Here is a 24592-nt window from a genome sequence, read left to right on the forward strand (position 1 = left end):
AAATGTCAAGGCTGAGATTTCCTTTCTTTTACTTTGATACTCAGAAAATAAAATCCCTTCAGCATTTTTTTTATTTAATGCAGGGAACTTGGAAGTTATCCTGCACAATGCCTCAGTAGTACATCTTCCCACTTCTCTTCAGGGCCTAGGACATTCTGCCAGTTGTCCAGTAAGGGGAGCCCTCACAAAGTAATTATAGACACATCTACATGACAATTTTTCTAATGTGCACCTTGCTCTTTGGTGAATTTTCTAGGTCATCATTGAGTATGCTTCCTCTGTATGTGACCAGGCTGTTACAGCAGCAGGCCACCAGATAGTAAATGCTGTGTGAAAGCTCAGATGCTGTTTCTCTGGAAGTGCTTTCCTCGTGTCTCATGCTGTTAGAAAAGGCTTCTATTACATAGGTTCCGGGCAAAGGGCTCTGATGTGAGTCATGCTGCTGCTTTAATGTCTACCCCTACTCTGGTCTCTTTATTAACTCCTCTCACCTCTCTAATAATAAATGTAAATTACATGTTTCTTTCAAGTCCACCTACCTACTTCTTTCAGGAAAAGCCATTTATTCCCATGCACCTGGAGCTAATTCTCACTTTTTGCATCTTATCCACTGAGCCAACCTCCTGCCTTGCCACCTCCTCCCAGACTCCCCAAGATGCCATTTTACCTCTTCTGGGGGCCTGAACTGATGTGTTTTCAAGCTGGCCCTCAATGAAAGAATTCACGCATTGAGTTTTCCCAGGTATGGTAATTCTCTGCACTGTTTCAGATACCTACAGAGATGAGGGCAAATGTTTGAGTGCGGCACCTAGCCAAGCATAGTTCTTTCAAGAAAAGTCAATAATGCTTATTATAAACATGTTTTGGTGACCAAACACAGCCTCCTGACTATAGGTCTCCCCTAGAAAAGTGAGGCAATTATCTCAATCAGTCAAGTGAAAAGGTCCATTTATGCTTCAATTCTCTGGCTAATTCAGGCAAAAGTAAAATTTTCATCTGAATGATCTCAGTAATTGGCTTGCTGCTTTTCTTTACCAATGAAAACTTGACAAAGAAGCAGAAGCTGTTCCATACTGACAGGGCAGGGGTAATCATAGGGAACTGGTGCACAGAAAACAACTATGAGAAAGTACATTAGTGGAGACTTTGTTGAGAAATTTCAACAAAGACTCCTACTCACAGATTGTTAGGTAAACCTTAGAATTCAGTTTTTCTTCCTCTCCCACTACATTCCCCTGTCCACCAACCACTCTTCTTCCTTCAGTTTCCGATTTAGAGTAAGTGTACCTCTAGCTGCAAATCAAGAAATCTAGCCTACTTGACCCCTCTCTGTTAATCTTCACTCAGAAACAGGTTGCCCCTCTGTGTTTCTGCAGAGGTAAACCACTCGTAATTTGGTTTGGTAAACCACTCGTAATTTGCTTTGGCCTTTTCCATGTGCAGATACGATGCCAGGTACTGCAAATACAGTGATGAGCAAGATGGATGTGGTTCTGCTGATCATGGCTACTCTTCCCTGGTTTCTCTGCTTCCTGTCTTACACACCTTCACTAATCCATTCCACTTTGCTGTCACACTTAACGTTTCCAAACACCATGCTTGCTGCCACTGTTTTTTTTCTTTTTATTTGAATTTTTATTTATTTTTTATCCTTACCTCAGGACATTTTTTTATTGCTTTTAGAGAGGGGGGAGAGAGAGATGAAGGGAGAGAGAGAAACACTGATGTGAGAAAGAAGCATCAATCAATTGTCTCTCATACACGCCCTAGACCAGGGATCGCCCGTGCCTGGATTGGGGATTGAACCTGTATCCTAGGCATGTGCCCTAACCAGAATTGAACCCACAACCTTTCCATTACAGAATGATGTTTCAACCAAGCCACAGCAACCGGGGCATTGTCACTGTTTAATAGCCAAAGTCAAGAATCTTGATGATGTTGCTTTGACTTTTTGTTCATTCTCCCTTTTTGCCATTCTCATGGTCTTATATTTGGCAAATCTGTACTTTATACTGTTGCCTAAGATAGCTGCTTTGATCAGAAATGCCTTTTTCACATTTCATCTGGCTAATAACTTACACCTGCACTGCTTTTTTTACTTGGTTTTACATTTTATTTTTTTTAGGATTTTATTTTTATTTTTTTTCAGAAAGAGGGAAAGGGAAGGAGAAAGAAACGGAGAGAAACATCGATATGTATGCCTCTTGCGTGCCCTTTACTGGGGACCTCGCCTGCAACCCAGGCATGTGCCAGGGCAATCAAACCGGCGACCCTTTGATTCCTGGGCCCACACTCAATCCACTCAGCCATACCAGCCAGGGCTTCTTTACTCAGTTTTAACTATTAGAGTTATACTCCCTGTATTATGACAGTTTTTGGCTTCTTAGACTTTTAGCTGTTCATTCCATAGGGAGTAATATCAGCCTCTTTAGGTATCTGAAGAAAACCTCTATTTAGTATAAATATCAATTCTCTTAATTAGTTCTCTTTCATTGTAATTCTTAACCCCTTTACAATTCTGATGGTTGTCTTCTGAACACATTCCAGAAAGTGGATATTCCTCTTAAACTGCAGTAACCGGAATTGAACTCAGCACCTAATGTGGGGCCTGTGATGAAGGATGAAGCTTGTATTGGTGAATATATGTGTTCATTTTTAAACCTAAGTTAAAGACTTTACACTTATCTCTTTGTCTTTACTTCTTCTTTTGATGTGACAGACATACTTCCCAAAGGCATTTCAGAGCTGATTATTCTCTTTCAGAGATGACCTCAGCTTCAGAGGTCTTTCAGATGACCTTGCTTTGCTGAAAAGTATGATCTACCTGGGCTATTTGCATCCAATGACTGATTATGGCAGGGCTATAAAGACCTAACATTTTTGTTCACTAGGATACAACTCCAAAGGACCACATTGTCTCTGGAGCTCCCTGTGAGTTGGGCTGAGGTTTTGTCAGATCTGCATCACAGTTCAACTTATCTCTCTGTTCCGTTGCTTTCTCATCATTGCTCCCCCAAGGTATCGATACCTAATACATAGCTTGCATATCAAACTCCATTTTGCAGTCTGCTTCTAGAAAACCAAGTCTGGTTTTTGGTACAAGGGATGGCCCAAAAAAGCAGTTAATAAGATTAAATTTTAGAGCTGCATTTGCCACTTAGCTAGTAATGTGGACCCCATCATTGATGGTACGTGGAGCATGGAAGTTCCTTGCCCAAAGTGGCAATCCAATGGGGGTGACAGAACTCTGAAACAATAGAGGACAGGTGGTGGCACATAATTGCTGAAACCCAAAAAGATGTAATTATAATCAAGAACAGCAGAATGGCAGTCAGGGGGTCCTAACCCACAGAAAGTTATAAACACGATTAATAGAAAGGGCTGTACCTAGAGACGGAAATAGATGAGCAGCCAACATGAGCACTTCTCAGATTATACCTTCACAAAAATTTAAGATGGATGGCCAGGAGCCTAAAGGTAATTACATCAATAAAATATTCTGTCTCTGACCCACTTTCCAGGCCTGAGTTAGTTGATAGACGTAGGACCCATTAACCCAAGAGGAGGCCAGGTCCCTGAGAGGAAAGACCCAGCTACAACATACATGTATGTGTGGCAGTACTTGCACAGTGCTTCCAAAAAGGGACCTATAGCCATTTATTTGGATGACTGTGCACCAGAAAAAGGGAATTATGCAAACGTTTAGAAAATGTTTGACACTGTATTAGACTTGACAATGGTCTGGAAAAATGAAGCCTCACCATGAGCCAGGTAATAAACAGAGACTTGGTCAAATCCATGTGGTCTGTAGATCCACCCAGCAGTTAGTTCTCTTATTCCAAGAACATAATTGAGATTGACATATTTGGTATTTACGTATGTAATCCCCACAATAGACCTTTGGCCTGTGGGAAAAAGGCTATAATAGTGGGGAAGGCCAAGAGAAAGACTCTGAAACTGTTGCTGTCCCCTCCCCAAATGAAGGTAAAGTAACAAGTTGGCATTCTAGGGACAATAGTGGAAATTAGTGATACCCATAAAGACCTAAAGGATGCAGAAGTGGTGGTCCCCATTATAATCCCTATTTAAGTCACCTCAGTGCAGTGAGTAGCCCCTGAAGAACCCAGATGAATCCTGAAGAGTAAGTTATTGGCAACTGAATGAAGTGGTAGCCTCAACTGCAGCTGCTGTGCCAGATGTAGTACCTTTGCCACTGAAGGCTAACAAACTTCAGGGACATGAAAGAGGCCATTGATTTAGCAAATGTATTATTTTCTATTCCAATTAGAAAAGAAAATCTGATGGTACATGGAACACAGAATTTCCTTGCCCAACCAAGGTGGCAATCCAATGCATTTACATGAAATGGGCAACAATATATATTTAGCTTTGTATTTTGCTATAATATTATGCATTACAAAGAGATCCAGACTCTCTAGATATCCTGTAGAATACCACTCCATTTTTATTATGCTAATCAAGGCAAATGAGCAATAAGTTGTTGGCATGCTGGAGGTCTTGGTAAAAGACTTGCATTCTGGAGAGTGGGAGATAAACTGTTTGAAGATTTGAGGGCCTGCCACATTAGTATAAGTTTTAGGGATTCTGTGGTCTGGGGCATTCCAGGACATGTGCTTCACAATAAAGATAAATTACTGCATATTGCACCTTGCACCATGAGGAAGGAAGCACAATACCTGCTAATCCTTTCAGTTCTGGATTCAGCATATTCCATCCCTGATGGTAACTGGGCAATGTGGAAGACTGGACAGAGTAGACCATATCTGTGCAGCAGGTCTAGGGTAGCAGTGGTGCAAGCACTTCTGCTTGGGCCACATGATGCACAGACACTATGGCATTAGAGGTACTGGTCGTAGCAAAAGATGCAGTGTAGGGGTTATGGCATGTGCCAGCTGTAGAATCACAACACAGACTCTAAGATCTAGGCATTGCCCTTTGTAGCAATACTGTGTATGTTTTTTGAAAAACAACTTCTCATACATTACTGAGGCCTTGGAGAGACTAAGTGCCTGACTGGGATCCTATGTGACCATGCCTCTGGAAACAGGTTTCATGAGCTGGGTTCTAGCAAAGCCACTAAATCAAAAGATAAGATGGGGCCAGCAGCACTCTGTTGTAAGACAGGCATAGAAAAACTGGGGTTGAGCACAAACAAGACTGGAAGACACAGGTAGTTGCACAAATGGGCAGCCCTGTCTTCTAGGTCGTCCACCACCATTGGACCAGCACCTTTCCCTCAGCTCACCCTCACTCCACGTGAAGCATTCCTTATGATCAGCTGGTGGGAGAGGAAAAAAACAACAGTTTTTTGCAGGGGAAAGCAGATGCAGTGCAAGCCAAAAATCAGTGCTGCTGCTTTGCAGTCTTACTTAAGGGTAGCTTTGAAAGACAGTGGCTGGGGAAAACTGTTCGAGTGGGCAGAGTGTTAGTGGTGTCCAGTTATTCTCTTTGTGTGGCTCTGTAAGAATATATATGGACCCATGCACAGACGTGAATGGCCTCACAGGTGAGTCAGGAGCCTGAAAGATGAGTCATTAGAAGATTAGGGAAAAGAAGGTCTTGTGTATGATCATGGGGATAGATATGTGGAAGTGGGCACACATGTTAACACCCACCAGAGGGCACCCACCACAGAAGAGACACTGCAGAACAGGATGGACCTTGGATGTCCAACACTGTATTCACCAGCTGCATGGGCTAGTCCAGACTGAAACACACTGTAAGTGTAACATACACACTGGATTTCAAAACATAGTGGTTCAAAAAATAATGGGAAATAATAATAATTTTTCTATTGATTATATGTTAAAATAATATTTTTTATTTTAGGTTAAGGTTAATATTATATTAAACAAAATATATTAAGGTAATACCACCTTTAAAAAAAACTATTTTTAAAGTAACTACTAGAAAATATTACTCACTCCTCTGGCTCACACTGTTTTAGAAAGTATGGGTATAGACAGAGTAACTTGGCCAGGTGACAGAAGCCAGTCTCAGCCATTGGCTAACCCAGCGCTGCCCTGACAGGCGCATGGATTGGGTGGCAGTTGGTGACAATATGAAGACTAGGCCCATGAACATGGTCTCCCATTTACCAAGGCTGATAAAGCGACTGCTGCCGCCAAATGCACAGACTGCCCGCAGCAGAGAGCAATGCTGAGCCCTCAGTGCGGAGTGTTCTTCTGGATCACAACTGGGCACTGGGCGGGTTGGTTACACAACACTTCTTCCATCCTGGCACCACCAGGGGTCTTAAAAATATATATGTGTGTGAGTGTGTGTGTGTGTGTGTGTGTGTGTATGGAAAATGTATATATGCAAAAGTAAGTTTACAGTCATTTGTATGAAAAATAATTCAATAATTAAAAAATAATACAAGAATAAACTGTGTTTCACATACACTGTAAACCTACATCTGCCCACCCTGTATATATATATATTTTTTCCAAGTCTAATTTTATCTTTCTTTTTAGCTGCAGGGCTTATGATGTATTTGATCTACCCATATGGAATCTCACATAACATTATCAGAGCAGGTGAACTAACTTACAGGAACAAAGGTATGGGAGTGGGCCTGTGACAGTGAAACCCCGCTGCTCATATCACGGACTCAGAAGCTGGTGGCCTGGCAGTGATGCCTGGCCTGCTGAAAAAGCAGAAGTGCGAGTTTGAAGGTGGTACGCTGTAGGATGGGGTACTTATGATGTTTCAAGATGCAATACATATATTGGATCAAAAACCTTTATATAGTATTACGTTTCCAGTAGGAACCTATGTGTTCGGTACCATGAGTGCTGTCAGCAAACAGCCCCCAGCTTTCCCTTGGAGGTGAAAGCAGGAGTGGCCTCATGTAACATGACCCAATGGGGAAAATTGTGCTTCTATCCCACCACTCTACAGGCTTTGCTGGACTAAAAGTCCTAGTTCCCAGAGCAAGAACACTGTTAGCAGGAGCCCAAAGATTTCCATGAAACTTTTAAGCTAAGTACTGCGCCCTGGGCATTTTAGGTAGGAAGAAGAGTCACCTCTTCAGTAAAGGCAATTGACCTTGATTGTCAGGAAGAGATGGGTCTACTGTCAGACAATGAGAATGGGAGGAAATATCCACTTAGATGTGTCAAACCACAACGCCAACCACTGAGATGAGCAGAAGTGGTTGCTGAAGCTGAGGAGAATGTAGAATTTACAGTGAAAGACGGAAATGGTTTCAGTGTCAGTTGTGGTTCTAAGACTAGTTGGAGCGACAAAGGTCATAGTCTGTTCTAGTAACCAGACTTTTCTAAGTTTTCCAGAATCCTGGAAGGCCGGCTTCCTGAAATTTAAATGAAGTAGATCTGAGGGACTGGAAGACACAGAACTGTGCCACCTTTAAGAACTTTCTTGGTCTCTGGGAGTGCTGTCAACAAACAGCCCCCAGCTTTCAGCTTTCTTCAGGTATCTCCTCTACTACAGAGCGAAACTCACCCCAGAGCACTTCCTTCTTGGGGTGGACTGCGCCCAGTGGCTGATTGTGGGGCGGCACTAAGGCCCAGCCACTTTCAGCACATTAGCTTCTGAAGAGCCCTTTATACTTCAGAATACCCAGGTGGGGATGATTTGAGTGGCTGTGCTGGGTCTGCATCACAGCTTGATTTCTCCCTTTCCCCCACCTTCCACAGTACTGATCCTTAATAAAAAAACCCTGCTTGCTAAACTCCACCTCACCAACTGCTTCTGGAGAATACACATTTCAAGGATTCAGTTCTGTCCATTATGCCCCATCTCTACAGTCTCCTCTTAAAGTGCTCATTCACTCCAAACCTTACATCCTTATCTAAGCTCTAGACTCACATTTCTTTCCGTCCATCTGTTATTTTTATTGAGTATTCCAGCATCAATTTTTAAAAAAAAAATTATTTATTTTTAGACAGAGGGGAAGGGAAGGAGAAAGAGAGGGAGAGAAACATCAATGTGTGGTTGCCTCTCAAGCGCCCCCTACTGGGCACTGCAATGCATGCATGTGCCTTGACTGGGAATCGAACCAGCGGCCCTTTGGTTCACAGGACAGCACAGCAGCCAGGGATCCAGCATCAATTTTAATGATACCTCTATTGTGTTAACTCTTTCCCCATACTCCACCTATGGTATTTTTTTAAATCCTCATCTGAGGATATGTTTATTGATTTTAGAGTAGAAGGGGAGAGAGAGAGAGAGAGGGCATCCATGTGTGAGAGAAACATGGATTGGTTGCTTTCTATACATGCCTCGTCAAGGATCAAACCCAAAACCTAGGTATGTGTCCTGACTGGGGATCAAGCCCGCAACCTTTTGGTGCATGGGCTGATGCTCCCACCAACTGAGCCACCTGGCCAGGGCTCCACCTACAGTATTTTAAGACGATAATCTTGTTATTCTTAATCTCTCATACTTCAGTAGGCCCTCAGATAGCTGACCTTTTCTTTACCATAATCTCCTAAACCCCTACACTTACTTGTTTGGAGGAACCCCATCTGTCTCGCTCACTGCAGCCTTCTGGTTCTCTAGTACAGTGTCCTAAACAGAATAGGTGTGGACAATTGTTATTATTATTATTATTATTTATTGTTGTTCAAGTACAGTTGTCTCCATTTCCCTCCCACCACTCCCCATCATCTCCCAACCTCCCACCCTCAATCTTACCCCTCTTTGGCTTTGTCCATGTGTCCTTTATACACGTTCTTCAATTACTCTTTGAGTGAATAGTGATTGCAATAGGACTTTTACTTTGGCATTCCCATCTTCCCAGTCTGTGTACTGCAAGCAGATTCCACATGACTAAATATCACTCTTACTTGGTTGAACTTCCTCTTCTAATACCATAGGATATTCACAGTTCTCTAAGGATATGAGAAAGACTCTTTGGACTGGTTTTTTAAAGCTCTGCAATCTTTGAATAGATTCTCCTCATCTGATTGCTCATTTGCTCCTGAAGGTAAATCACCTGCTCTTAGCAACTTTACTGCCCTGCACAGAAGAGGGTGATGGGTGACTTAGTTGTGACTCAGCCTTTCCTCAAGCTGTCCAATCATGTTGAATATAGAATGTCCCCTATCAGCTGAAATTCTCTCTCCCTTAGAATCAGGCACCTTCTCCTCCCTCTCAACCAGCTGTCTCCCTCATCTGAACTCCTATAAATGCACTACTCATTTCTGTACTGCGCATATATCAGCAAATGTATTTTAAGCATCTGCCTTGTTCCTGGAGGAGGAGGACATGGAGGGTAAAAACACACATTTTCTGTTCTCAGAAAGTCCTGTAGAGGGAGTAGACACATACATAAGTGAATCCAGTGAGATTTAGGCTTTAGTAGATGTCTTCAGATCGAGCATAAAAGAGCAGGTAATCAAATCTCTGGAGAATCAGGAAGGGGCATTTGAGTTTTCTCTTAAAAAATAGGTAGATGGTCATTGGAATTGTGCTGTCAGAATGCCAGCACATTCTGGCATTCTGGGTTATGGGGTGTGCACTCTGGGCGAAGGGGGCAGGCAGAGGCAGGGGCAAGTGGAGTAGCAGGGAAGTCCCAGCAGGCTTTCCTGTGGGCGCAGGAGGCCACAGGAAGCCACGGGAAGCCGGGGTGGTGGGGGGAGAAGCTTGCTGAGCAAAACTAGGTGAGAGAGGTTTGTAGTACCCAGATCTCATGGGGCATCCTGAAGAGTTTGGATTTTATCTTGTTGGCAGTGAGGGAGGAGCACCACAGGGCTGTGTTTTAAGTGACCAAAACAATCACATTTCAGTTTTGGGATAATGAAGCAATCACATATTATTTAACTGTCAAAAATATGAAACCAGTGTCCAAATGTAAGAAAACAAGTTGTTTGAGGACAGTGACCTGCATATAATAGATTAGGAAGTATCTGTTTTCTTCTCTCTTCATTCTACCGCCAATAAAAATAAGTTTGGTTACCTTAAGTTGGCATTATTAAACAGGTAGACTATGTAGGTCCCTATGTGTACACATATATTCTAAACATCAAATCACACAGATCCTGCTTTAAGCAAAACAAAACATAAATACTACTGATCAGGTGAATTACAGGGTGTGACTTAAAGAGGTTGGATGTCTTTGTAAAAATATCCTCCTCAATTTCAGTTGCATAAGGGGTTCCCGGCCCTCCCTCCCTCGTATTTACTTCTACATCATCACTTGATAAAGGAGTTGAATAGTTGGGGAAGGAAAATGTTAACAAGCATCTCCACTTAGGGATCAGACATCATGAAGTTAACAGAGCTTTGAGATGGTAATATGAGTCCTTTCACAGGAGGTGGCTTCACACAGTTTTTTAAAAATGTCTGTTACACAGAGGGTGGGAGGTATTCTTGCCTGTGTTGTGACAGCTCAGGATGTCAGAGCAAAGGGTTTACACAAAATGCAACAAAAATGCAACAGCAGATACAACTTAGAAACCAGTTTTACTCTGCTGCAAACAAATGGACAAGATATTGTACAATATATAATAAAAAGTACAGCACAGTACAAGTGCCACTAATAAAAGAAACTTAAGGATAAGACTTAAAAATGCTTATTTGTAATATATGTATATATATACACACTGCAATAAAAAGCCACAATAAATACACAAATTTCCATGTCATTCATAATAAATACTGAAAAATATAAATACAGAAGATTACAGCTAATATGAACAAATTATTACAACATAAGGTCCAGGTTCTGTCGAAATTATTGTAGCTTATTTCATATACCCTTTGGCATCTTTGATGTTATAACTTATACACAAGAGAAATCAGTCTAGAAATTGTGTGACATTCAACATGACATCTTAGTGTACAGTGAGTGATTCTGTGTATGAATTATAGTCTGATTTTCTCCTCTTCTGACCTTTCTGTGTGATTAGATTACTATTGAAATTGAGTAAACATAATAGCAGAAATCAACTAAAAGATGAAATCAATCACAATGTCAAAAATATTACAGTGAGTTCATCTGAATTTTTAAATTACTTTTTTGTCCACAGTAAAAACAAACAAGAACAAAGCAAAACAAAACAATGTCAAAAGACTTCCCTTGTGTAAAGCCCATTCCCAATGTCTGAATGGTTCAACATAGACTGGAAGATAACAACCAAGTGCTCTGGATCATTCGATCCACCATTACATTCAGCTCACTAGATTTCACCAGAATTTGCAAATGCATCAAATTTCTATGGCAGCTGGGAAGTGGAGACACAGTCAATGTCTAAGATTGTGATCAAGATAAAGATACTGCAAAAGGTTACGTTTGTCTATGCAACTGATTATACACATACATTTTAAATGGGGAAATGCATTTTTGACCAATGTCAAATGACCTTTTCCTATCAAATTGATATACCCTGTGACATTGAGGGAAACACATTGAAATAACAAAGTGCCATTTTCTGCATTAACAGGCATAACCAGTACATATGTATTAATAGTACTATCTTAAGAGGCTATTATTACACCAGAAATGCAATAAACTAAAATGAAAGCATATCAACTTTACTAAGACACAATAAAGGCAGAGGTTCTTAGGAACAGAGTCATCATCTACAGGCTTTTAATTTTTTAAAACTATTTCTGTACTGTAAATGTCTAGCGTTTATTTTACATCAAACACTTTTGAAACATGTTTCACGAACTACACCTTAGACTTACTTCCATAGAGGTGCCTAAAGTCAATTAAAACGTGGGCCAAATGATTCAACATTCTTTACAGAAGATTCTATAGCTTTTTTTAAAGCAAGAAAGGTTATTTCCCTTTGTGTTATTTATGGTGGTCAACCACGCTGATGTGGCTGTCATTTTACAAGAGCATACGAGTTGGGAAGATAAGCAGCTGTACCTAGATTTTAAAAATCCCATGGAGAAAGGAAAAATTTCAGGGTGTTCCTCATCTTCAGGTTAGTTCAGACTCTGAGTTGGAAGCAACTAATCAAACAGAAAAAAAATCCAAACATTTTTTTGAAAGCTGCAGGCAGTGATTGGGTCAAGTGATGTAATCAGAAAAAATCACTGCCCTCCTGGATGCCTCCATTCGTTTTCAGGCCTTGTCAGGGGACACATTTTAAATCATTTTGCTGCTCCTTGAGAAGGTAAGCAGCTATTATTTAAGTAACATGGAGACAAAGGCTGGGATCAAATGGTGGCCAAGTAATTCTCTGGAGTAATTTTATTCCACATCAGACTCTCCACAGCTAGTCCCAACTTCCCCAGAAGGGGAAAACTTGAATTTCTCATTTGTCATTTTAGGGCAAAGAAACATGAATGAGAAAGTATTTATTTAGAAGAAGTTAAAAATGCTTTTTTAAAAACTTTAACTTCTCAGAAAGTCACTTTTCCTGAAATTGTCTCCTGACACCACAGATAAAACAAAACAAACACAAAATAAAAAATCCAACCAAAGTCATTATTTGTTAAGAGCAAGTCATGCTACTAGGCATTGTCTCAATACCCATATCTTTATTTTTAAAAATCTAATTTCTTAGGAGACTTATAGAATCATTAAATATAACAATTATCAAAGGTAGGGGAAACCCAACTTTATGTCTCTCAGTACAATGGCCCAAATCACCACAACTGTTGCCAGGTGCTTAGCTCACAACAACTGGCCAAGATATTTTCTTATTGTGAGAAAAACCTAAGAGATCTGGATTGTGTTGCCAAGGAAACCACTTTCCCTAGAGATGTGAAGAATAGATGGGTAGCTATCCCGTTGGGCATGCCTGAGCGACAATCCTCCCTGGAGGTAGATGGATGAGCCAGATGACCTCTGGAGATCTCTACTAGTCTCGCGACTATAACATTTAGAGAATACAGAAGAATCCCAAGTTTTCCCTTGTTCACACAGTTGGCCATTGTGAGTATCTTTGAAAAGATTAAACTATTCTGAGATACCGTTTGGCATGACTAGTGCCCAATGAATCAAGATTCAGACAGTAACCTTTGACAGTGGACCCTATTTGATTATAGTATTAAGGAAATGAGTTTGCTAACTACTAAAATTTAAAGTCTATCAAGTTCCGATATACTTTTGGTATTATTAAACCACCTAAGGATCAACAAATAAGTAAGTTAAAAAAAAACCCCTCAAACCAAAAACATAAAACTAACCTCAGACAAATTAGGTATTTAAGTTTCTCCTGCTCAGAAGAACTCAGATTTGGATTTTATTTCACGTCTTCCTTCTCTTTTATATTTAAGTAAAATTTAAAAACGATACATAGATCTTTGAATTTGTTTTAAACATGGCCAGCTTTATTTATGGCTAAGGAGATAAGCTTAGTTGCCAACATAAAAATGAGCAAAACAAAATTGGATAATTTTGCTATGTAGTTAGAAATCTCAAACTCTAATTTCTTAGGGGACTTGTGGAATCATTTTTTTTTAATCAGGAAGCCAGACCTCCGAGACGAGGTCTCTGGTGTGGACTCAGAGTGGCACTAGGACTTGATGAAGATCTCTGGTGATAGAAATCCCTAGATAATTTTTAAAGAAACACTTTCCAATTCAACTTTCTTCCAAATACTCATTAATAATTGACTTTTAAGATACTCCTAAGCCAGATTAAAAGAAATTTCAGGAGAAAGCCAAAATAAAAAAAGAGAGGTATACGTAACAAGCCATTTCAAAATTACAGTGGAAATCAACTAGGTCCCATAAACTAACTTAGACAAAGGAAAGATTAATTTCTACCATAAATTTGTCTTCTCCTAAATTCTTCTAATCAATATACATTATCTTAAAAATATTTAAGTGACCTCACACATCACTAAAATGAAAGTTATTGAACTGACTGGACTATCACCATGGTAATGAGCAATGCAAAGGAAGGAATGGCATCATTAGCATATTGAACACAAATGTTGTCCAAAATAAATTCTATCATATTTTTGAAACTTTAGTTCTGCCAGAAATTTTTACGAGATGTAATAAAGTGACATGCTAGAGTTGGCTTTTCTTGAATTATAAGTGTAAAATACCAAATAAAAAGTTACCCTGTATAGTGATCTATGTATCACAAGCAAAAGTAGTCAACATGACTTAAATCTTTGAAATCACCCCATTTTCCATGAATGTAAGAAGCATCTGTATTTACTAAATTCCAGGCTACAGTTAATTAGATGACACAAATCGCGTGTAGCATGTGGACTGGTTTAGGCTTCAGATCTGGTTGTACACACCTTCCCGCTTCCGCCGTTCTGAGTCACCACTGTCAGGATACAAAACTCAGGCCATGGCGTTTGCTCTCCAGACTGGTACAGAGTTAGGTTAACCCAGGACTGCTCGCCAGGTAAAATCCAGCTCATATAAAACTTTTCAGTTTGAATTTTTGATAAGAAAGAAAACAAAACAAAGCACCAGCATTGGTTAGGAAGGGGCATCTCATGGTCTGGGTTGAAAGACAGGAAAAAAGTTGAAGTCCAACTTAGAAGTGACTGGTTTTCTTTTTTAAGAGTCATATCTAATATACAGATTGGCAGGTAAATATTAAAGAGCTCCTTTATTTCCACATTTATTACTTCTGATAATAGTCCATCAGCCATTGTAATATAAATTAGGTTTAAATCTTAAAAATAGTTTTTTTCAGCTTGTTACAGCTGTTTTTATCTTTTTTTTTTAAGCATCGAATGATTTTTAGATAGTAAGGGGTAACTGGTGCAACAGTGGGCAGCTGATTGTGAGCACCCGCAGGGCTGCGAGGGTGCCCACGCTGTGACTGCCTCTTCTAGGATTTGGGCTGCCATTTGTGAATCTACTATTTCCTCCTATAATCAAATTATAGTTTTTCAGCTCTGCTGAAACTTAACGGTTCCAAGGAAGACACCGTCACTTTTTAAGCTTATATCCCAACCTCACCCCACCCTGACACTTCCATAATTATAGTGAGGCTACAAGTCGCAGATACTCAGTTAAAGTTAGTCAATTAAATTATTTAATGCTACAGAAAACATCTGATAAGTTGTGCTATTTGTGCAAAGCTGGAGCATTAGGCTTAGGCATTTAAGTTACTCTAGCCCAAGTGAGCACCTCTCAGAAAGAATAATGTAACCAGTAGTCACAAATCTGTGTTAGAATTAAGAATGATTAAGACTTTAAACTTTTGACATTGGTTGTGGTAAGGATCTAAAGAGCTCTGGCTTCAATGACAGTAAAATCTTGCCTTTGAAAACATGCCAGTGCTTTCCTTTTAAGGTTGGTATGTTGTATACCGACTACAATAATGACACACTGAGCTCTCTGCGAGAATAAGGAGCAGATGCCATTTGAAAGGGAAAGATTAAGTCATATTTGAAGAAATGGAAGGCTTTGTGCCACCTTTTAAATAGGCAGTCTCCTGTTGACTTCTGAGGATGTCAATTTTCCACCCGCTAATTTGATGGTTTGTAACCCCAGCTAAGCGAGAGGGCAGAATGACCTCTTCTGTTTTCTACAGGCTGCAAGGCAATGCCTTTGAAACTTGGAACTAGGGTTTTGCTACTTTGATAGGCTGTTTATAAATAGAAGAGTGATTGTGTTCCTCATTGTTGTTACAAAGGTTTCCTGAAATGTTTCCTGGGTTATGCATGAGTCAACCAGCCTTTGAAATTGGTAGGAGATTGCTGGTGTAAATTTAGCATCACTTATATAGGTCTCACACTGAAGAAGCAATTAGCTGAAAAATCTCTTTTTCGTTAGATTCAGTTATTCTAGCTGGGTCCAGATTTAATTCATAAATTTCAGATGGGGCAGAGGAAAGGAGGAGGATACAGGAAGTCACATTAATTTAGGAAAAAAAAGTATCCTTTTAGCAGCAGTTTGCATATAGTTAGACAAGAACTGATGTCACACTTTCTAACATCACTTTATAAAATCACAAATTAAAAGGATTATGAGGCTTGATTATTCCATGCCGCTCTTCATCATTGTAATCCCTTAGAAATTTGAGTGCCCCCCCACCCCCTGCATTTTTACCACCTAGGAGAGTTCCTCTAACATAGTAGGTTCAATAAATATTTGTTGGAAGAAAGAATTGTTACTTAATAAATTCTAGATATTACAACCAAAGTGTTATAACTTGTACAACAATATCAGAAGTTTAATCAAAGAACCAGAAATATATAAAAAAATCATTATTTTCTGTTTCATGATAACCAAACCAGAATTTTGTTCAGAAGTCATCTGAATGTAAAATTTTAAAGAACATAATTATCTATAATCTCTTTGCTTCTCGATTAATTTGTAACTCATAGTTGTTTATTGCTGAGTTATATATAATTGTCAAGATTTTATCATTCTAATAAATATTAATTCCACATTTTATATGTGGCTGGCACAATAGGAAAAATATAGTTTCACCACAAAGAAAAAAATTTCTTTCAAAATGTAACTATATTAGTCAATTAACCAAAAAACATGAGACAAACAGATTTTACTTATGTCTTAATAATCAATGTTCTGGAGGTGAGGAGGGGGTGGCGGGACCTTAAGTAAACCTCTTTCATTGACTTCCTTTTCCCAAAGGAAACCTAGAATGACAAAGGAAATGCACATTGCTCCGGCCTCTTGACTTGCAAATCAATTTGGCCTGGATTCTAACTGGGAATTAAGCTCCAATAAAAGGTAGAGGGCTGGTGCTAAAACAACAGGGACTAAAGCAGGAAGCTTTGCCATTGACAGTGAATAACTGAAGAGCTGTGTGTCAAAAAAGACCATAATTTGGTTAGATACACTACAGCGGCAATGCAAGAGCAGCAGGTCCGGTCATTGTGTCTTGGTATAAAGATCTTAAGTATTCTGACTGGCTGCATCTAGCTTGATCCCCATTTTAAAAAGCTTAGAAAAACTGTAGTGCTTTCCTGGCATGTGGGCAGTATTTTTTGAATAGAAGGGCTATTAATGGGGAAAAAAGTCAGATGGAACACTGTGCTTTCTCAGCTTTTCTGGGAAAGGAAATAACAATGACATGATGCCACCATTAGTGTTATTTGCAACTTTGACCCAATATTTTCAAATTATGTATGGCTTTAAAAATTATACTCTTTTTTTCTAGACCACATTTTTAGGTTATAAAACCCAACCAGATTCTAAGGTAGGAAAAATTCAGTACTTATTATTGGCCATTGCATAAAAATCTGTCATTCTCCAGTGAGTGGTATACATCTATTTGTGTGTGTGTGTGTGTGTGTGTGTGTGTGTGTGTGTGTATGTGCATGTGTGGTATATGGGCGTGTTTTAACAGGTGACCTGCGTATGTAGTTTGTAGGAAATGTTTAGGGGTTAGGTTAGGTATATGAAACTTTGGAATGGAAGCTTTCTTGGTTGGAAGGTTAATGTTTCTGTGTAGCCGTGACTTTTATCCCCAGTCAGGCAGACAGGGACATATGCTCTGGGTTTTTTGTCTGTCTGTCTGTCTGTCTGCCTGTTTCTGGGTTAAGCATCCTTTAGGAAATGAAGCTACAAAACAGAGACCAGCCAAACATAAACAAGTAGGCGTCAGCCTTCTTTGGAAAATGAAGCTGAACTGAACTAAATATCTATCCTTTCGGAAACTGGACTGACATTCTACCCATCAACTCTACTCCAACCAGAGCCACCTTTCCCCCACTCTGCCGTGCTCTGTGTTCCAAGAAGCTACACGCTCCACTTGTAAATACTTCAGCTGTTTGTAACGGTCCAGCAAATATGGCACACATGATTCTTTCCTGTGCTTAAATAAAGAACAATAGCCTTTCATTATTTTTCTCTTTGGGCCTGTGCTCTTTAGATTGTGTGGGTAGGGAGAAAAATTTTGGAAATAAGCACTAAAACCTGTAACTTTGTAGACAATACCAGATATACTACTGAGATTTGAGCAAAACCCCAATCTCATTTGCCCAAAGGGCTTACCTTTCAAAAAGAATGTCCCTGCCCTCATTATTGCTACCTCTGTAAGGACAAACCCACAGATCCCTTAATGCTAATAGTAACGGTTATCAATTTGGCCCAGTGATGGGGCAGAGAAGGGGCAGGAACACACTGCACAGTGGGGGAGCTGCCGCGTAAACACATTTCCCCAAGTTTTAGTAGAAACTTTTCCAATGGAGGACTTTCTTTAGATAGATCATTTCTAAGTTCAGTTAAAGAAAGTAGTATTTTTGTAAGGAACTGAAGTCTATGATATATTTATATCCATATTGCTAAACATCCAAGTCTAAAAAACATAAAAAATAAGTAGCAATGCAGTCACTGAATAGCAAGGCATGTCCACATTTCAAAAAGGCATAACTGTGAAATGATATAACAACAGGTCAAAAATAGGAAATAAGATTTAGCATAGTCATATTGTATTGAAAAAGGAAGATAAAACACACTATTTAGTTACCTAAATTAATCTACAGGAACATGGGAACTTAGAAGTCCTCCGACAAACCAAGTGCAGATAACCTAAAGGTGGGGAGTGCATGTTTTGTTTCTATCTGTCCCCTTTAACAGAGAACGTGAGGTAATTAGAAAGTATTCAATGCATTCTGGACTGTTCTGCTAAATGTCCCAGGCAAGATAAATCGAAATGCTTCAGAAAAGTAAGGCCTAGTTGAGTATTTGGGTAGAGGCCCCCCTTCAATCAGCTGGTCACTAAATGGAAATCTCACACACTCACTTTGTAGAGATGGATTGATCCTGCTGTAGAAAAGGCTGGTTGCTGAGACTGTGTCTCTTCCATGTTCCTCAGCCTCCTCTGCTCTCACCCAGTTAGGTCTTCAGAGTGGTGAAGGAAAACAGGTCATTTTTCCTTCATAAAGTATCACTGGATGATTCCTCTGCATTAATTATATGAACCTTATACTAGTTAGATTTAAAAATTTTTTTTAAATTTTTCATCTCAAAGATTTCTCAGTCCCCACCCCTCACAAGTTACCATGAAGGGGCACTAAAGTGCATTTTGATGTAGGGGAGTAGAGTTTAAAGGTGCTGTCCAAGCTAAGAACCGAGATGATGCTGTTTAAAAAAGAAAGGCAATTCCTTCTACCTCCATCTCTGGAGTCAACTGAAGGAGGGCAATGAACTAGACCCTCACCAAAGGATTGTCCTAACTCTTAATTTTAGAGAACACTGTGTAAGGACCTGCACATATAGATTCATTTATTTGTCCGAAATAGCAAAAATAGGCCTATTTCACCCTTAAGAAAGTATTTGCAAATCTGATCAGTTATGATCATAAAAACATGAATGGATTCCAGATGCAATCCATGGGGGCATGCTCAGTGGTCCTAACTATGTGTCTTCAGCTTAAAAGAACATGCTGCTGTTCATTTTCATCAAACATGACTTCTAACTACCATAAATAAAATACACATGGAACGATGAAATCTTTTTCTTACAATAATTACTTTTACATTTAAAAAGTCACCATCATCTTCAGATAATATCGAAAAGTAGGACTCTAAATCTTATTAATTCCCAGTCTTAGTTAACAATTTTGCACAGGCCCGATAATCCAAAACTTGGAGCTCTGATCTACACAACTTGGCAGGTTTCACACAGTTTGACAGGTAGGCAATTGTGAGATATGCTTTTTTAAAATTAGCATTTTCTATCAAAACAGTCTGAAATCTTTTAAAATCCTCATAGAGACTGCATTTGTGCAATGCCACAGACACGCAGCTAGAAAGGAGAAAACAAAATACAGTCTGGAAGATTCAGTCCAAGTTTTCTTGGTCCTCAGTTTACACAACCATGAGCCCAGGAAATCCAATTAAATACAGTGTTTTAAATAGAAGAGCAGGTCCTAGAATAACTTAAGATCCTAGACAGGGACAGTCTCAACCACAGGTGACTTGATGCACTCTTCGTGCAATCTGCTCTTTTCCGCAAGGCTCAAAGAATTTTCAGCAGAATGCTCTGAAATGTGACTGTCACCATGTAATGTAGACACAAACCCTTCCTGGGAGGGGCCTTTCAAGTATGAGTGAAATTCCATTTGAGGATGATTGGACCTGTGTTCGGGATATAAGCTATTGCAGGGCACACCACTGTCATTTTCTGAAGAGGAACAGCAAACGATGACAGAGGGGTTGGCAGCTGGGTAATGGGACGTGCCGTAGGCCTCTTCCGCTTGTCGGGCATAGTCAACAAACTGCTCCGGGGTCATGGTGTAAGGCACCAGCGAGAGGGTACCATTTTTGACAGTCTCTCTTTCAGCATAGTTCTCAGAGATCTGGTTAGGAGTTCCAGGAATGTGGCTGTCTATTTGGTAATACAGAGTTGAAGAGTTGGCATAAAAAGAAGCATTTTTCGCGTGGCTTTCGTGAACGGCGGTGCCATCAGAATAACAAAGGACGGAAGGAAGAGGGACAACTTCAGCATGTGTACCCAAGCCTTCCACAAAACTGTCCCCCTTCTCGTCATCATCCTCTTCCTCTTCCTCTTCCTCCTCTTCCTCTTCCTCCTCCTCATCTGACTCACTAGGTGCCAAGCTCTGAGTGCTAGAATCGGTGACTCCACTGCAGAAACTACTCCCATCCTCCTCCTCCTCTTCCTCCTCTTCTCCTTGGCAATCTAATTCCTCGGCAGACTGCAGGTGCAGCACTGCAGCCTGGGGGTCAGTTTCAATCTCAAAATTGTCTGCGATAGAATATTCTACGGAGTGAGCGACAGGGCCCATGGAACTACTGTGAGCACTTATCTCACCATGGCAGCCATTCAGCGTGGGGATTTGCTGCTCTCGGTTTTTCTCCAGTTCAAGTTTCATTATTGTGTGCAAAAAGTGGGTCCGGACTCGGATAGGATTAAATTCAATTCTACCTGCTGTGTTACTACATCCTTCTTTAGTGCAGCCACATGGGAAAGACATTCGATCCACCTTGGAAGGAAGGACACAGATTAGCCCCATGGAACTCTTACAAACCAAATAAAAATCCAGAACCTTTCAGCAACCCCTTTGAATCTGGGATTACTTAATTCCACTTTGCCCATTACAAATGACAATCAAACTGCAAATAAAAATGAAAAGGGAAAGTGAAGGCTTAAAACATAAGTCAACCTAGTTTTGAAACCTATATTCAAAATAAAAGTGAGTTACAGAAATATACTAAAAATATGGTGTGTATTTTTAGTGTGCTGACCCTCCTGTGCTTTCTTTACTTCTTCCTCTGCCCTCCCTTTCTGTCCGTCTCTTCATCTCATTAACTTTGCTCCCTTTTTTAAAATCTCTGTCCTTTCCCCAAGCTCCCTTTCCTTCTGATGCACGTCACCTCACACACCCAATTTTAAGCAAACGTAATGCTGCGTCTCCAGCTGCTATTTTTAATCTGAATTATATGACATCCCCATACCAGCCATCTCCTTTTTTATTTATCATAAAATGGGCATCTTTGTCCAAGGTGTCCAGATTGATACCACTTGGTATCATGTAGCCTGACAATTCACTCTCCCTGCTTTACCTTCTCATTCTTTCGGATCCTTGTACATGGGGCATGATGAGCACTGCAGAGCTGTGATGGGCATGCGCACGCATAACTTTACCTGGGGGACTCACGCGTTTAGGTCCTGCCTCCCTCCTTCCCCTCCCCACTCCATTAGACTACAAGCTTCTGGAGTAAAGGGGATGCTCTTTTTAACCGATATCTTAAAATTAATTGAGTGACTGGAGTCTCTAAATAGAGTAGTGGGATTTAGCTAGTGTTACTGGACTGAATGTTTGACTCAAGTGATATGTAGAATTCTGGGCAATCCAAGGGTGCTCATTCCTCTAATCAGCCTGTATGCAGACCAGAGCACAGATAATCAGAAAGAACTCGCCCTGTTGGCCACCTTATCCAAACATGGGCAATTTCCTGTGCTACAGAGGAGAAGGCAGATTCTTACACAATCATCCTGGTCCCAATAAAAAGCAGCAGCAGATGTCACGATCAGAATCTGTAGCTGTTTTCTGACTCTGGAATCCTTTTTCTGTGAATCTACCTCAAGCAGCTGTTCAGCTGATGAGAACTGTCCTCTTCTGCCTGCCTGAGGGGCTCTCCTTATTAAAAAAGGTCAAGTTTCTACCTAAAATAATGACACCTAGTTTTTAAGCTAGTCTTTAATAATGTCTTGCCTCACCCCAAGTTTTCTTCTACATGTTGGAGATTTTGTTACATGCAAAAAAACGGCATCTTTAGAGGATGGTGTATTAACTCTTGTCTTTGGATTCCTTGAAAGGCACATCCTTACCTGACACTTGATGCCTGCCAGGCTGCAGGTGCATGTTTCTGGATCACAGAACACACGGCAGTCACAGCCACAGTCCTCTCGTGAGAGGCGGATTGCTCGCAGCTCATGCTTTTCTTCAACATCAATCTTTTTCACTCCAGAGGCCCGCAGCAGTGCTCTTCGTTTCTTTGTCGGCAGAGGTTGTAGGAAGAAGTACTCATCTACCTCTGTGTTGTCTAAGTCAATATCATCATCGGAAATGTCATCCACTGTAAGAGTGCCAGCTTCTTCAGATTCCACCGTGCCATTCTTGGTCATCTGGAAATACAAAGCAGCAAACAAAGGACTTTGCATGTACAGGGTCCAACATCCTTACTTTTATAGTTGGTAAGGATAAAACTCTTATACAACATTGTGTCCCCATAATCAATAAGTGTTTGTGGGTCACATCATTTTCATTTATTTTTCTCTTTAAAGAAGTCACAGTGAGGAAAATGAAGGCATCAAAATGATAGCCTTTTAAATGCACTGTTAACAGAAGACTGTTAATTGGATCTCTTAACCTCCTAATGTTAGAGCTAGAGTTGTTAGAGGTTTTAGCCAGTGCAATGTGAAAAAGACCAAAGGTTACAGATGCCCATCAGTGAAAGCTATTTTTAGACTTAGTTCATGATGGGCAGCTCTGATGTTGGAATAAATATGTCCTTGTTCAGACTTGATAGCATCTTAGTGGGAGCCCCTGTCACCTAAATCAGCAAATGTGCTGTCCTTGAAATAACCACCCTGCCTTTTGGTATCCAGCAAAACCGTGTAGTAGGGGATAAAGTTGTGCTGCATTGTGCTATTGGGATTACAAACACAGTTGCCCTACAGAACATTCCAAGAATGAGGGCTTGATATGAAGCAATCAGTCAGGTCAGTGTGCTCTCAGTAAGACAAGGAGCAGAGGGCAGGGCTGGGAGGATCTCGCCAGTGGGCCAATGAAACAATCAACTCAGCTCTCAAAGGAGTTCCCACGGGCCTGTGCCCGAAGCAATACCTTCCTCATTATAGCTCATGTGGACAACTATATACCCATAACTATTCTGCTTCTATTTATATTTCTTCTCTAAATTAATTTCATCCATCAGTAAACCCTGAATCAGTATTTTACTTCATACTGTTATACCACTACATATGGTTTCTTTCATAAAAGAGCATTTAGAAAGAGACTTTTTTTTCTGAATAAGAGCAAGAAATGTATCCTGAGGAGTAGCAGGGGATTAAATGCCAAAACTCTGTAAAGAATTATTAAAAAAAAGTTGTAAATATAGATGCTTTTTTGATTCCGTAGTTTTTTAATTTATTCATAAATGCCACTAATTGTAATTAGTACCATGCTTTTTGATCTTAACAGTGGCTCAGTCATTACACAGTTAAAATACTCTGGTGACATCAGATATCATTCTTTCCACTTCACAGAAAGACTGAGATAGGAATTTTGATAAGAATATTAACTATTGATCTGAAATCCCAAACTGCATTACTCTGAATGTACCGAAAAACAAATAGAAAGCTGGCCTTCACCCTCAAGTAGCAGAAACTACACAGTAGCAAGTGTTTATTAAAATATATTCCAAAAGGTCCCTGAGATGCATTTTCAAAAGCTGCTAAATTGTATTTTTTTAATATCTCAGAGCTTAAATCTGTGTTCTTACAAAGGTGTATATTCCCCTTTATTAGGTTTTATTTCTTGTTGTGATCTGAAATTTATTTCCTTCCTTGACATTTCTTTACAAAGGTATTGGGTAAACTGCTTTTCATGTTTTCAGAATGTCCACTATTAAGATGTTGCTTTGATTGGTTGCTGTTACCGCTTCTGTTAATGCTTACTTCTTATTTCTTAATTCTTACTTGTAAACGGAAGCATCTTTCCATCTGTAAAGATCTGATTTGCTAAGGAATTCAAGTGTGTCATTGTCTAACACCTACGCAGTTCTCTGTGACAGGAAAAGCTGCATTAATAAACAGGAAGTTACCTTTCCCACCTTGTCACCTCTGGCATTGACATTTATTTTCATTAATTCTTGGCTTGCCTAGGTGACCCGCATCAAGGCTCGGACTCCACAGCACATGTAGAACACCCCTGCCTCAGTTAGCGTGACCCATTTCAATATGTCCTTCTTACTTAATCTCCATGTTCTACAATATTTATGCTCCCTTGTGTAACTGCTAACATCACAAAAACTCCATTTTATATCAACAGGATTTGATTTGTTTTTAAAAAGTGGTTGCTATCAGACAGTACATGAAATCTAAAAGTCAACAACAACCAAAAAAACCCCACAAGGTTTTAGGAAACATTTGAAAACATAAAGAAATTTAGGGTACCATGAATAATCAACTGGAACCTAAGAATTTTTTAAAAATTGCACTCAAATAA

At 39.9% G+C, this 24592-nt stretch overlaps 1 protein-coding gene across 3 annotated transcripts in view; it reads right to left on the minus strand.

The window, feature by feature from the left end:
- Positions 1-10433: 10433 nt before the first annotated feature.
- The window catches only part of CSRNP3 (cysteine and serine rich nuclear protein 3), a 198359-nt gene continuing 184200 nt past the window's right edge, over positions 10434-24592 (minus strand). For all 3 annotated transcript variants that reach the window (XM_036023371.1, XM_036023373.1, XM_036023372.1), the window contains 2 exons: positions 22192-22488; positions 10434-20842 (listed from right to left, as the gene is read on the minus strand). In XM_036023371.1, the coding sequence (XP_035879264.1) occupies positions 19787-20842; positions 22192-22488 (1353 nt within the window). In that variant the 3' untranslated portion in view covers positions 10434-19786. The remainder of the gene's footprint in view (positions 20843-22191; positions 22489-24592) is intronic.

The sequence above is a fragment of the Phyllostomus discolor genome, chromosome 4 (assembly GCF_004126475.2).
Source record: "Phyllostomus discolor isolate MPI-MPIP mPhyDis1 chromosome 4, mPhyDis1.pri.v3, whole genome shotgun sequence".
In the NCBI taxonomy this organism is placed as follows: domain Eukaryota; kingdom Metazoa; phylum Chordata; class Mammalia; order Chiroptera; family Phyllostomidae; genus Phyllostomus; species Phyllostomus discolor.